This window comes from Cucumis sativus, chromosome 1 (genome assembly GCF_000004075.3).
Source record: "Cucumis sativus cultivar 9930 chromosome 1, Cucumber_9930_V3, whole genome shotgun sequence".
Lineage (NCBI taxonomy): Eukaryota > Viridiplantae > Streptophyta > Magnoliopsida > Cucurbitales > Cucurbitaceae > Cucumis > Cucumis sativus.
Window position 1 is genome coordinate 5370858 of NC_026655.2, and position 13286 is coordinate 5384143.

Genomic DNA, 13286 nt, shown 5'->3' on the forward strand with positions numbered 1-13286 from the left:
GGTTTTCTTTTATTTTATTTTTTTGCATCACACCCCTACTTAGTGGGCTTGGAGGCCACTCTCCCTTCTTCTTTCTTGATCAACCTCCAAGTGTTATGCCCTGAAGCACAACCCATGAAAAGCAATTTTGAGACGAATTTAACTTCTACAAACTCTAGGAAAAATTAGCTAGTTTTCAATTTATATATACATATATATGTGGAGTAGTTTGGCCGATGGTTGTATACACGATGTATGAGATGAGAGTTGTACCGAATATTCTTCTTTAACCAAAACTAAGAGAGAAAAATTTAGATGACAATGCTATAAGGACCACACTGCATCCGACACGTGTAAATTTCTCTTCCACGTACTTCGTTTCACAATACCCAAAGGTATTATTTGACCATAGAGGTTACAAAGGGAAGGGATGATCCATGCCTTTTTCCCACAAAACCCTAATTGTTCTAATGCATTCTATTCTTGTATCAGGGGTAGTTACGTAAATTCATTTCTAATATTATTTGGATTATACTCCCAATTTCTCGCTTACAAGTTTAGTAATATGTGGAACAACAAGAACAGAGCGTCTTCACCGCCAACACGGAATTCCATCAATCATTTGATGTGACACTGAACGCTGTTCAATCGTTTTGCACAATTTTATCAGATCAGATAGAGAATTCCTTGATTCGAGCAGTGAGAATTTTAGCTGGATTTTGGAAGTAGACGGGAGAATGCATTCGTTGAGCTTTAAAGTTGTAGGTGGTTTTAATGCGGGATCGAGGATGAATTTACCGAGACGTGTTCCGGAAATGGAGGTTGGGGCAATGAGGTGTTTTGGGGGCCGTCGAGCATTTGGAAGGTCTTGTAGGATTGTAGCATGTGCTTCGGAGAGAAATATTGGTGATGGCGGTGAAGGACAGAGTCAGAGTGCGAGTACGAGTCGGAGTCGTTCGTTTCTCTCCCGCAGTGAAACTTATGCACTACTGAAGCAGCAATTGGAGGTTGCTGCCAAGTCCGAGGTCTATCTCTCTTCTTTTCTCTTCTTCTCGCTACTGCGATTTTTGTAAATCAATGTGTTTAAGCGAGTGGAATTAGTTCTGTAGGTTCCCATTGTGATATGGAAGTATAGATAGTTTTCCTTTTAATCGTTGCTGATACATCGTATTATTGTCTACTGCCGCTAGATTATCTTTTGATTGTTAAATTGATTCCATACACATTTTCTGGTTAAGAAGCCTTGTGATACTTATATACGTTAATTATGACCAGATATGCATTTCCGTGTGCTCTTTTATTTTCTCTTTGTTGGAGTTCTCTAATGTCCGTTCGGTTATTCGTTCTATTTTGTTTGTAGCTTCTTTGTTTCCATATTAAATATGGTTGAATAGGAAGGCAATTTCGGGACTGGATGCCGTTTTGCAATCTGAACATGTTTGTTAACAGAATTGGGGGTCGAGAATTTGGGGGAAGAGACATTCACTCGTTTCCTCATTTGCCCTTGAAGTTTGATTCATGGCCTGAAAGAGTTCGAGTTTCCGGTTAGATGTATTCTAGAGTTTAGATGTTTTTGCCCAGCAAGAAACTTAAAGGGTCCCCCCTCCCCCCGCCAAGAAAAGGAAAAAGGAAAAAAATACATATGGAAGAGTAGTGGAGGCGAAACATTTGTAATCCTGCAGCTTTCAAATACTAGGTTCATTTTACGGATTTTTCCTCTGTATATCACTTGTCAAATCTAGGACTATGAAGAAGCTGCAAGGATCCGTGACTCGTTAAAATTATTTGAAGAGGAAGAGCCAGTTCTGCGCCTCCGAAGACTGATGAAGGAAGCCATTTCTAGTGAGAGGTTTGAGGTACACTTTGTTGCAGATCTCATCTCTTATTGCCATGCTATTCTACCATGCAATCTTTTATCATGGAAGTAGAACTAGGATGTTAATATTCAATCCCAATGCGTTTGCTAGTAGACTTCAATAGAATGTTTTATCTGCTTTTTCAGTTCTTAATATTCAATCCCATCGTGTTCTGCATAATTTTTATCAGGTTCTTCGTTTCACATTTATTCATTACTGCATAGCTGTTATTCTGGTTCTTCATAATCCTCTGGTTGGCTTCGTTGCTTGTTCAAAAACTTATATAATGAAGGACATAAAATAGTCAAATGTCATGTATTACCCTGTTCTATGAATGACTGATAAATATGACTTCAGAACTGATAGACAGGTCTCTTTTTACTTTTGGCCCTTGGGGGTTAATAATTAAATTTATATGTGTGTGTGTTTATTCAACTACTGTACAAGCTTAGCTAGAGTCTGCAGCTGCAACGTTAACTGCCTCCATATCTTAATTTCATAGCATGATAGCATATCTTCACCATTACTTTCTTCTATTGATCTGTTTTAAGAAAAAAACAAATTCAGGATGCTGCTAAATATCGCGATGAGCTGAATGAAATTGCTCCTCACTGTCTTCTGAAATGTGCAAGTGATGCAACAACTTTGGTACATTTCTTGATCTTCTTATGAATGTTGTTGATGGATCAATACCATTTCGATTTAATTAATTATAGAAGAGACCTCCTCCTGCTATCTGAAGCAATATACTATCCTATATAATGAGTTAGAAATAACAACCAATCCTCCCTCGCAATAAATTGATTATAGCAATGGAGTATTTGAAAGCTAGAATCTAAATTTGAGAGGACAATTTTTTTGAAAATAGACATGATTTTAATTAGTGATTCTGTAGGGTATCAGGGTACAAGTTAGGAGCGTTTACATAGAAGGCCGAAGCCAACCTTCAAAGAATCAGTACTTTTTTGCATACCGAATAAGAATAACCAACAATTCAAACCGTCCAGTTCAACTTCTCAGAAGACATTGGATTATCACTGATGCAAATGGGAAAACAGAAAATGTCTGGTAAGTATCACTTGGTTCCGTACTTTCATCCTTGATTCATTAAGTCTGTGAGGGTGTTCTCCAACTCAACCTGGCGATGCTTTTTGTTTTTGCAGGGGCGTTGGTGTTATTGGTGAACAACCAGTTATACTTCCTAAGACTGGGTTTGAATATTCATCAGCATGCCCATTAACTACAGCTAATGGCAGAATGGTTAGAATGATTTTACTCGTGTGATTCTTGTTATCTTGTCACTTACACTTAAGATTTTTTTTTCTCGTCTATAACTATATTAAATTTTCTGATCCAGGAGAAGAACTACTGTAGCATATTGTTTTGAATTGATTTAGTAAAAATTGCAGTCAAACTTATTTGCATAAATAAACTTGCTGTCACATTATTTTAGCTTGGGAATTTTTAAGGGACATTTTCAAATATAGCATAGTGAACCAGTATATTTACAAAACATAGCAAAATTTCAGATTTTATCAAATAGCCACTTATAGACTTCTATTAATGTTTAATAGTTGATAAAAAGACTGCTCTGTTTGAAAGTCTCTCTATCAGCAGACAGACAAATGTCTATCAGTGTCTATCTGTAATAGAATCTGAAATTTTGCTATGTTTTGTAAATATTTTCAATAGCCTTCCCATTTACGATAATTTCTCAATTTTTAACTCACACATGGAGTTTAATGCTTCAAACACAATTTCTTGGAAATTCTTAATTTTTAGTTTTTAGTGAGATATCTATGATGCAATATCATTTTCATTCTTGTTTATGTCTAACAATGTAAGAAACAAACTCTTGTCATTTTTTCGAACTCAATATGTTTAGCAAGCCTGAACGAACAGCCTTGATAGATGAAAAAGAATAACTCTCACAAGGCATTTCTCTGGAAATTTCCTTGATGCTAAACGAGCTATTATCTTTTGTTAATTGCTTGCTCGCATTGCATATTGACATCATGCTTTTTATTAAATTCTGCTTAATCAACTCATTTTTTGAGAGGAAAATATTTTTATATGTAATATGATATATAAGTTGTGGAAAAATTCAGAATTTTTTAAATGTTTTAGTCTTACATATTAAATAAAATTTTTAATCTCAATTGTGAACTTATGCCTTTCTGTCATTTTGATTATGGGTTGGAAACCTGAGTTCTTTCCTAAATGTGATGCAGGAAGGTGACTTTGAAATGAAGTACATCGATCGAGTGGGTGAACAATCATTTAACGTTGCTATTGCTCCATTTTCCCTCTCCATAATAGGAGATAGCACAGAAGCTTTCTAATGTTTACACTGCAACCTAAAGTCAACCATGCAGAGGTTTTTCGAGACATCAAGAAGTCTGTCGAAAATGCTGTTTGCGGATTTTGTAGATATTATTCTTTCGTTGGGGATGTAGAAGACCAAAGCTTGCCAACAAATCCATTGTATTCTCAAATGAACTTGAAAATGTTAGGTGCTTCTTACGTTTGCAAACTCTAAAGAGAGTTTTGTAAAGATCAATTTGTATAGATTTGTTGCAACTTTAAGCGAATAGGTAGACCTAATTCATTATTGCAAAGCTTTCAATCAGATTGATGTTGAACCATATTGTATTCAAGAATTGTCATCAATATCTCAGATTAATGTAGGACCCGTCTTGATGATTAAAAGTGGGGAGGATCTTATATTTATGTTCGGTTTTACATTGTAGACTTGCTTTAAAATTTTCTTTCTTGTAGGTTTTAATGCTCCTTCTTGCACACGCTGCTGCGTTAAATGATTGGTCAGCGGAGTGAATATGCTTGTCCAAATTGTTATTAATTATTATTTACTATCCTTTACCCCTTCCACTTTGTCTTTGACTTTTGTCCTTTGATTTAACTTTTTCCAGCGCTTAAAATATACAGCTACCTTGCTTGGAAATATGGAGAGTTCGATATGGGCTTGGCGCTCTCTCTTTAGGAGTCTTGACCAGGGCAAGGAGGCAGCAGCGGATAACCAATGCCGGCATTGAGTTGGTACAGTATACGAATAAGTGAACATTATTTCTGCCAACTATTTACATTATTTGAAGATCCATTTACTGTGTCTTTAAATCTGTTTAATGCCCCTAAAAAAGCAACCTTCTTCCATTGACCAATACCGGGGATTCTTACTGCCAATTATTCATACTATTAATTTTAACATTTTAAACACATTATTCATACTATTAAAATAGATTTTGAGGAGTTGTTTGGGGTAATGGGTGAAAAAGTGAATTCTAAAGAGTTGTGAACTCTTGAGGAGTTAATAAAATATAATATTGATGTTTTTTTTAGTAATTAAACCAACACTCTTTGAGCCAACCACTCTACTTCTTTCAACTTCTAGTCTCCATCTTCTTCGGTCAAACTCTCTCTTAATGTTTAAAAAGTATTTTCAAAGTGATTTTCAAAACAACAAAAGTGATTTTAAACATTTTAAAAGAAATTTCAAACATGTAATAAAGTTTAGAATCACTCCCAAATAAAAAATAATTTCAATCATTTTAAAATATAAAATAATTTTGATCATTTTAGAATCTAACATGTTATAAAATTGGCTAGTATATCTTACCCAGTCCATATGTCACTGCACGAAATTAATTAAGGGTGAGAAGTTATATAAAATGTCACTTATTTTGATTGTAGTAGGAAAAGACCACGACAGCAGAAACTTACTCTCTATCCTTCCTTCTTGGAAAAGGGCACTCCACGACTTTTCAAAACAGTGAGCTGATGTATAGTGTTTAGGTGAGTCTTTGAACCATTGAAGAGTGTTGGTTGCAGTTTCCTAGTGCTTGTTTCCTTTTATCTTACAGTTCATTCCTTGCACTGCATTGCAATCTCTAGTGGTTGAAGACGTGAAAAAACACAGTTGCTTAGCCATTACACCTTGACTTTGTATTTTTTGAAAGTCTTTTCAGACGCATTCTATATATGCATTTGCTCCTCTCTGCCCTCACATTCTGCATTTTTTAACTGCATGGGAGTTTGTCTCAATCCCTTTACAAGTGCTACCCCAAATTACCAGGTTCTCTCTCTTTATAATGCCTTATTTTTTTTCTTTACAAATACCCTTCTTTCGTTGCTTATAATTACTAGCTATTAAGTGCAAGAGGAAACTAAAGCATAAGGCTCTGCTCTTTTAACATAAGCTTCATTTCTAAACAGGTTTTCTCTTTGTAAATTATATATTAGCTTGAATAGCTAAATGCACTAGATCTCACTAAAATTCTACTGTTAAGTGTCTTTCGACGAGAGCAGTGTTAAGTTGATTTGAGTTACCATTTATAAAGTCCTTGTGTTTGAACATTTTTCTTCATAAAAAAAAGTAATAGTTTGAATAGCCGAGAAAGAAGAGAGAAAAGTGACTTGTATTTATATTTTGAAGATAAATAGAAGCAATTTTCCTTCATGGTAAAGGAGGGTATTTTCTTCCCAATTTACTTAAGAGTAACTTTCGCTTTATTCCTTTTGATTTACTGTTTATGATCCTTCGCTATTCTACTTTATTCCAGCTAGTTGTTTGCTCTTTTTTTCCTTTTGCTTCTATATTTATATACACCAAGATAAGGAGAGAAAAAAGAATGGAGTTGTTCATTTAATTTTCCAATTTCACAGGAAGAACAGCAATATGGATGATGGAGCTTGGAGTTTGCTAACAGGTGATTAAAATACAACCTTTCCTTTTTTATTCTAAACATAGTAAAATTTTATAGATTCGAATAAATATCTATTATATCTAATGCTATATTTTCTGGTTTGAAAAATAGAATTTGAAATGATATCCAAATTTTAAAAAAACCATTAATATTTTGACAAATATTAATTAACGAACTTATGTGCAAGAATATATTAGTGTCAGTATGTTATATATACACACTTTCTTTTTCTGTTTTTGGGGGAGTAGGTCAACATTAGACACCGAGCACCTGGACGAGCCCACAATAATAATAAACAATAACAACTCAAATCTGTGTATAAATTCTATCTCTGCCCAACATCAGATATGGCACAAAATTAAATAAACAAGTGTCATCATTGGTAGTCTTCACACTACATGGACTACGCACCCTATCTTTCGAACCTTTTTTTTTTCTTTTTTTCTAAAATAGTAGTAGTAATAATAATTATAATGTTTCTTTTGGTTGCAAATATTTTAGTTCTCTTTTCTGTGGCAGGTACAAGAACCATGGAGTCCCAAAACTTTAATTTTATAATCATTTAGTTGATGTATTCTTGTATTTATAACCAATTGAATTCTAAACATTGTTACGTAACAATTTAGTTTTTCTTAAAATACTTTTGAATTTTTTTTAGAGATTTAATACGTGTTTTGAAAATTTACCTTTTTAGTAAAATTTTAAAGTATAGACGTGTTTGTTACAGAGTTTATAAAATATACTCTTTTAGTTTTTTTAGTTTTTAAACTATAATTTCTTAGTTGTACTTTGCACATGACCAATAATTTTTAAATTTGATTCTTTCAATTTAAAATGTCATTAATATTTGAAATAATAATAATAAATTATTTGTGAGGTATTTTAAACCCATTTTAAAAAAAGAAATTACAATAAATGACTATTTTAGCAATAATAATTAAGGATATAACAACATTTTTAAAAAAATTGCAAATATTTGCAACATGGTCTATATAATTTGACAAATTTTGCTATATTTGCAATTTTTTTTTAAATTATGCCATATACTTAATTAATTTGAATTTAATTGCTAAATTTGTAACTATCTATTTTAAAAAACTAATGAATTAGAAGAATGTATTTTAAAAATCAAAGATTTAAACGACTAAAATTATAACTTCTTTTGATCTTAACGTGTTAATAAGAAAATATTGTTGTTATTACTCTTTCTATAGATTAAATTACTACAAACATTAAAATTCAAATACAAAATTGTTAACAATTTCAAACTTAAAGTCAATTTCTTACGAATTTAAAAACATATAGACCAACCACATTCTTATACCATTGAAATTTGCACGACTTAAATTCTTTAAGAAATCAAAGCATGAATAGTTTGTGTTTAAAAAAATGTTCTTTGTCATCAATAGACATTTTCATTATATTATTAAATTCAAACTTCAACATTCTTATAAATTTGAAAGTAGATGGAAATTTAGCAATCGAAATTATTTTTGAAAAATTCCCTTTTCTTTTATACATATTATAAGGTTTATTCGTTACTGTTACTGTTTAGGTCTATAGGAAAAAAAAGTGTGAATGCATGAAGGAGAAGTGTCCTACAAACACATATTGTTATAAATACTGAAAGGAGGGTCAAGGTCACATGTTAAGGTCCCACTCCCTAAACCAATATAGAAAACACACCAATCTCATTCTTTGTCATAAAGCTAACATTATGATTATAACTTTTAGATATTAAACGACATACTATGCCCCCCAATGGTTACATCATATCTCTTAATGCCCTTATGCTTTTTCAACTTTATATTATATTTTTTATGATTTTCATCTTCATTGATCTTGGATTGCAAAATATGATCAGATGGTTCAAAATAATTGGTCAAAACTATGGCCCCACCTCCAATTATGGTGCTTCTATTACCAAATCATTTGCTTCTCTCTTTTTCCAATTCCTCTGTTTTGGAGCACAAAATGCCTCATTAATCATATGTTATTTGTTTCTTTATATATATCTTGAAATAACTAATCATATGTTGTTGTTTTTCTTATTATTGTTACCCTTTATAAGTTTTTGTAAGTTATCATAATTACATAAAAGTGTGCATTGCTTCTTTTGTTTATTCAATCTAATAGTTTCGGTTTAATTGTTTTTTTTTTTTATCTTTAATTTATGCATCTTATAATATAAATCTATTGATTTGATCTTTTATTTAAATTGATTGGAATGACACATTTTTCAATGTTTAAGCTAGCTTCACAATAAGTGATTTTGAAATAGTTTGAAAAAATGTTAGTTTTTTTTTTAAGAAATTCAATTTTTCTTTTGGAATACCAATGAAAAAATTAATTTAAAGTGTGATTGGGGTTGAATCTTGAATGGTTTTAGATATTTAATTTAAAAGTTGTATTTTAGAGATGCTATAAGTTAGCTAAGGTTGAAACTAATGGTATTTACTTTACTATGCAAATAAATATATGTGGATTAGAATGAAAAAAAATAATCAAAACACAAGAATCCACAAATAAAAATTCAAAATGGGAGGACTAAAGTGATAATTTTACTTGTTATTTCCTTTTTTTCATCTCTTTGACAATTGATAAACTCCAAATTTAAGAGTGGATAGCTAACGAAGATGTGATATTAAATGCCAAAAATGTTCATTACTTTTTTTTTTTTTCTTTTCTATTAAGCCTTATTTTATTCCCCTTAATCCATTCCAAAAAGCACCTCCATCCAACATCATGCATCCCAACAAAATTATTCTCTCTTTCTCTTCATTGACACATTGAAAATGAAAACCAAGCAAAGGAGACAAAAAAAATTGACATACTCCTTGAGAAAAAAAAAAAAAATTGCATGAAAATATGGAGAGAGGTTAAGATTTTGAGCAGAGGATTCTGGTCTATTCCTATTTTTCAAGATTCTGTATTTGATTTTGAGGTAATGGGAAAAAAGAGAAGCTTACATCCAAAGCTCCACAGGCTTTTTCTTCTCTCTCTTCAGCTTTGCTTTTTTATTTAATTTCTCTCCAAGGCAAAGAAGAAAAGCATCTCCCCCAATCACACACTTCCCACTTTCTTCCTCTTCATTGTAAGTATAAACTCTTTTCTTGCCTTATAATTTAACTGCTCTTCCTTTACACTATATATTATTTCTTAATGTCTTTCACTCTATTTTCATATTTCTTTCTAAAAACTTGTTTAAAGTTTGGAATCTGTCTTCCCCCATTTCAAGCATTTTTCTTTTGGTCAAATGGGATATGGGTTGTTCTTGTTTTAAGTTTCTTATCCATCTCATAATCTTCTTTTACATTCTTCCATTATTTTATGCTAAAAATTCTTCCTTAAACTTGTTCACTTTGGCTTTGTTTTGCATTTATGCATTGTGAAGATGTTTCTGTTCACCTTTCCTCAAACTGGGTTCTCCAGAAAGTTTGTGTTTCTTTCCTTAAAATAACTGTTGGTGTTTCATCTCTTTCAGCTTTGATGGTTCTATCCTTTTCTTCGTTAACAATACATTCTTTCATTTGTTTTTGAGTTCTCTCCTCTGTCTAGTGTGAGGGTTTTGATTTTGATCATTTTATTTTTTTAAACTTCTGTTTTTCCAAAAGCCATTCTTTCTTTTGGGTTTCTCAGTTGCCTTCAATTGTCTCCCTTTCTTGCCTTCTGGTTTTCAGATTCTCTAAAAATAAGTGATCACTGTCAATTCTTTCATTATTTTTAGCTGGATTAAAATTTAAAACCAGGCTTTCAATTTTTTACTCCCATTCCTTGAAACTAAGTGATTCTTTCTTACCCAACATAACCTCTTAATTGAAGAGGAAAGTTGTTTTCTTTTTTCAGTTTGTTTAAGCATTCATTCTTCATTCTTGGAGTGTTGAAGGAAAATAATTTCCCTTTTCCTAAATCCTCATTTGGTTTATACCCTCTTCAGAAAAGGCTTCATTTTCCTAAGCCTGGTAACAAAATGAGTTTTTTAACAGGATCCCCCAAAAAATCTTGGCAGCCTATCATGACAGATGATACAACAACTTCCAGTTATTGGCTCAATTGGAGGGTTGTGCTTTGCATTATATGGGTTTTGCTTACACTGAGTTTTGCATTGTTTCTGATATGGAAATATGAGGCCCGTGGGAATAAGGAATGTGACAGAGAAGAGTCTCAGAAAGAAGAAGCTGGAGCTTTGTATGATGATGAAACATGGCGGCCTTGTTTTAAGGGAATTCATCCAGCTTGGCTTTTGGCCTTCAGAGTGTTGGCTTTTTGTGTACTCTTGGTGCTTCTCATTGTCACTGCTATTGTTGACGGTGGAGACATCTTTTACTTCTATACTCAGTGAGTTTTCATTGATTTTGTTTATGTATTTTAATCAAAGAAATGGGGAAGTTTTGTTTAGAAATTCAAATTTTTTTAGAAGTTCTGTATGTTGTTACTTATGCCAGTGGTTTCATGGTTGTGTTGCGTAAAACAGGTGGACTTTTACTTCAATCACCATTTATTTTGGGGTATGTTCATCATTTTTCATGTTCCTCTCTCTCTTTATATCTCCTTTTTCTATCTCTATTGTCTTATAATCTCCAATTTTCTGTTCATAGCTTGGATCATTGCTCTCCATCAATGGCTGCTACCAGTATCAGAAGAAAGTTAGTGGTGAGAGAGTGGATAATGTAGAGGGAGATGCAGAACAAGGCACTTCTGCAGGTGGAAATGGTTCGATTACCTCAAATACAGAGAAAAATTCATCCCGTCATGAAGAACATCATCTCGTACGTCAACGTGCAGGATTTTGGGGTTATGTCTTTCAGATTATCTTCCAGGTTCGTGCCTTGTTGAACATCAGCATTGCCATTTCTAAGTTTTGAAGATTTGATACCATTTTCTTCATTAGTTTGCTGACCTTTTGGCCTCTTCTGTTGTTATTGAAAGATGAATGCAGGTGCCGTTATGTTGACAGATTGCGTCTTTTGGTTCATAATCGTTCCGTTTCTCACTATCAAAGATTACAACCTTAATTTTGTAAGTGCGCTTAGCAGCTGCAAATTGATCTAAATTGCTAGGGGGCTCATTTCTATATGTGTTTACAAAATGATCATAAGGAGGTTTTCAAGAGCTCCCAACTTCATTGTTTTAAATTGAGCTAATATGAATTTTTCTCTTGGCAGTTGATAATAAATATGCACACAATCAATGCTGTTTTCTTGATAGGAGACACTGCTTTGAACTCTTTGGTAAGTGATGAAAGCAACTTCCCTTTGGTTCTCTTGTCTTGTTATATCATGGCTCAGTTCTTATACATTACAACTTTTCAGCGATTCCCGTGGTTTCGGATTGGATATTTCTTCCTTTGGACGGTCGTGTATGTCATCTTTCAATGGATCGTTCATGCTTGTGTGAGATTATGGTAAGATCATTGCCTATCTTCTTTTCTTTCTAGTTTGATTACATTCATGATGTTACAACAATGATTTCTCCCTGCAAAACAGGTGGCCTTATCCATTTCTTGATCTCTCATCTTCATACGCCCCACTTTGGTAAGTTTCTTGCTTTGATTATGAGTAATCATGTTTGTACTGGATTTAAAATTGTTAAAACTATTGTTGATATTTTCAACATAACATTGAAAATGTTTTTGATCATTCAAAACTAACTTTAATGATATGAAAACTTCATTTAAAAGTGTTAAATTAAATATAAAATTCATTTTGAGTGACTAAAGACATGCTTTAGAATAATTTTAGCAATGCTTTAGAACAATTTTACTAATTGTCTTGTGATTTAGGTACTTGTCTGTGGCTCTTATGCACATTCCTTGCTATGGCATCTTCACACTGATCATGAAGCTAAAACACCATGTTTTTTCGACACGGTGCCCACAATCCTATCAATGTATGAGGTAATCGGCGAAGCCCAGAAAGAAGATACTGTTTAAACTCTCCGAAGGAGGAAAACAAGCATAAATGGCAAAAACAGACTTAATATAAAATTGATCTATAGGGATAAGTGTTTGATGTAAATGAGTTCTGCAGACATGAAAATCTTGACAGGAAAGAAAGAAGAGCAAAAGATACATTCAAGGTTTTCTTAGGCAATTAGATTAACAATCTTCTCAAAAAGAGTTGTATGGCATAATACATATAACTTATATGTATGTAACCCATAGGAATATTTTTCTATTTGGTATAGAATATAAAGAGAGAGAGCTCAGCTTTGTTCTCTATTTGTGTGGTTTGTCATTTTTTATTTTTCATCTGCTCTCTCTCTTTTCCCAATAAAGGGATTGGATCCCTGCCTTGACAGCATGAAAATTGATAGATTTGATTCTTTGCATTGGAAAGACAATGTTCTATAAGTCATTTGAATTAATGCAAATGGAAGCCAGTTGAGCATAAAGTGGCAAAGGGAGGGTCAAAAAGGGAGAGGTCAAGAATAAGAACATCCCTCTCACTTTGGAATTTAAAGTGCTAGTTGCTAGTTAAAGTTTACATCTCTCACTTTCTTGCTTTTAGGGCACCATATTCAAAACTTACCCACTAATCCAAGAATGACCATTGTATTGCTAGTTTTTTAAATTAAAAAAATTAGTTAAACTTAAATGTTAGTTCAAGTTTATATCTATTTACTTCAGTCATGAACTTTCTAATTTATAAATGTGTCTAATTGATCCTACCAGCTTTAAATAAATTTAAAACCAAATGCTGATCTACTGGGTATAAGTTTGAATTTTGAA

General features: G+C 32.6%; 2 protein-coding genes across 4 annotated transcripts; both read left to right on the top strand.

Annotated features, from left to right (window-relative positions):
* The first annotated feature begins 528 nt into the window (after positions 1-528).
* Positions 529-4575, top strand: LOC101202808 (polymerase delta-interacting protein 2). Of its 2 annotated transcripts, XM_004152508.3 has the most exons (6): positions 530-1004; positions 1722-1835; positions 2403-2483; positions 2731-2903; positions 2999-3095; positions 4067-4575. In XM_004152508.3, exons 1-6 carry the CDS (start codon positions 717-719, stop codon positions 4175-4177), a joined length of 864 nt encoding a protein of 287 aa, XP_004152556.2. In that variant the 5' UTR covers positions 530-716; the 3' UTR covers positions 4178-4575. The 2 variants fall into 2 exon arrangements, with proteins under 2 accessions (XP_031736034.1, XP_004152556.2); XM_031880174.1 differs by lacking the exon at positions 2403-2483 and having other exon boundaries at positions 529-1004.
* A 1125-nt stretch (positions 4576-5700) lies between these two features.
* On the top strand, positions 5701-12882 carry LOC101203045. Of its 2 annotated transcripts, XM_011653299.2 has the most exons (10): positions 5701-5925; positions 6516-6559; positions 10543-10894; positions 11031-11064; positions 11155-11376; positions 11486-11575; positions 11722-11787; positions 11869-11960; positions 12043-12090; positions 12339-12882. In XM_011653299.2, exons 2-10 carry the CDS (start codon positions 6529-6531, stop codon positions 12454-12456), a joined length of 1053 nt encoding a protein of 350 aa, XP_011651601.1. In that variant the 5' UTR covers positions 5701-5925; positions 6516-6528; the 3' UTR covers positions 12457-12882. The 2 variants fall into 2 exon arrangements, with proteins under 2 accessions (XP_011651601.1, XP_011651605.1); XM_011653303.2 differs by lacking the exons at positions 5701-5925; positions 6516-6559 and adding an exon at positions 9507-9650.
* The last annotated feature ends 404 nt before the right edge of the window (positions 12883-13286 follow it).